We start from the raw sequence: 1,372 nt of genomic DNA, 5'->3' as shown, positions 1-1,372 counted from the left end.
AAACGGTGAAAACGGAGGCGCTACTTTGAACAAAAGTGAAGCACAAGATTTTGTCGAAATTTTGCCCGTATCTCTTTAAGTGACTTTTGAGGTAAATTTCTAAGTCAAAAACTTATTTTAATTTCTTATGGCTAATCTTACAAAACAAGAGTTCGTACCTCTTGATATTTCTGGAAAAAATTATTTATCATGGGTATTGGATGTTGAAATCCATCTTGAGGCAATGAGTCTTGGTAATACTATTGTGGAAAAAAATGAATCCTCAAACCAAGACAGTGCCTAAGCTATGATTTTCCTTCGTCATCATTTAGATGAAAGATTAAAAATAGAGTATCTTACTGTTAAAGATCCTCTTGTCCTTTGGCGAGATTTGAAAGAAAGATTCGACCACCTGAAGTTGGTCGTTCTTCCAAAAGCCCGATATGATTGGCTTCACTTACGGCTGCAAGATTTTAAATTTGTCAACGAATATAATTCAGTCATGTTCAGAATCACTTCTCAATTATCATTATGTGGCGAAAAAGTCACTGATGAAGATATGTTAGAGAAAATATTTTCTACTTTTCATGTCTCTAACATGCTCCTGTAGCAGCAATATCGAGAGAAGGGATTTAAAAAATATTCTGAATTTATTGCATGTCTTCTCTTGATTGAACAAAACAATGAATTATTGCTGAAAAATCATGAGTCCCGACCAACTGGTGCAAGTCCATTCCCTGAAGCGAATGCGACCCAATTTCAAAATTCTGGTCGAGGTCGTGGACGTGGCCGTAGAGGTGGCCGTGGACGTGATCGTAGTAAATTTGTGCCCCGTGAAAATTTTAACCGTGGCAAACAACAAAATATTTCCCAAAAGAGGGAAAATAACTACGATCAGAAAAATGGAGAAAAGAAAGTTTATGAAGAAAAATGTTACCGGTGTGGTATGGAAGGTCATTGGTCCCATACCTGTCGTACGGCTGAGCATCTTGTTGACCTCTATCAAGCATCATTGAAAAGGAAAGACAAAGGTGTTGAGACAAATTTCATTGATCAAAAGAATGATTATGATGATGGTGATGATGCTGATATGACACACCTCGATGTTGCTGATTTTTTTGAGCATTCTGAAGATGTCAACAAATACCCTATGATTATTTAGATATTTTTATGATGCTTCATATCTTTCATGTAATTTTCTTTCCATTGAATATTTATTTTCGCATCTTTATTAATATTTATTTTTGTTTGAAATTTTCTTCCTGAGAAAGAAATGGATGTCAAATATTTGGAATTAAATAATGGTGATGATGATATTTGTCTCATTGATAGTGCTACTACGCACACCATATTGAAAAATAAAAAATATTTTTCTTATTTGAAAATGGGAGAG

The 1,372-nt window shown here is 34.5% G+C and overlaps 1 protein-coding gene across 1 annotated transcript; it reads left to right on the top strand.

Annotated features, from left to right (window-relative positions):
- The first annotated feature begins 286 nt into the window (after positions 1-286).
- On the top strand, positions 287-1,141 carry LOC113760140. The gene is made up of 2 exons (XM_027302711.1): positions 287-478; positions 590-1,141. The coding sequence occupies exons 1-2, from the start codon at positions 287-289 to the stop codon at positions 1,139-1,141; spliced, it is 744 nt and encodes a 247-aa protein (XP_027158512.1).
- The last annotated feature ends 231 nt before the right edge of the window (positions 1,142-1,372 follow it).

The sequence above is a fragment of the Coffea eugenioides genome, chromosome 2 (genome assembly GCF_003713205.1).
Source record: "Coffea eugenioides isolate CCC68of chromosome 2, Ceug_1.0, whole genome shotgun sequence".
NCBI lineage: Eukaryota > Viridiplantae > Streptophyta > Magnoliopsida > Gentianales > Rubiaceae > Coffea > Coffea eugenioides.
This window is presented reverse-complemented; position numbering and strand designations above follow the sequence as displayed.

Excerpts from the sequence above, each read along its gene's own strand:
- LOC113760140 (XM_027302711.1), top strand. The coding sequence starts at position 287 with ATGATTTTCCTTCGTCATCATTTAGATGAAAGATTAAAAATAGAGTAT. Across the intron at positions 479-589 it reads TTGTCAACGAATATAATTCA|CAGCAATATCGAGAGAAGGG; the intron begins GTCATGTTCAGA and ends ATGCTCCTGTAG.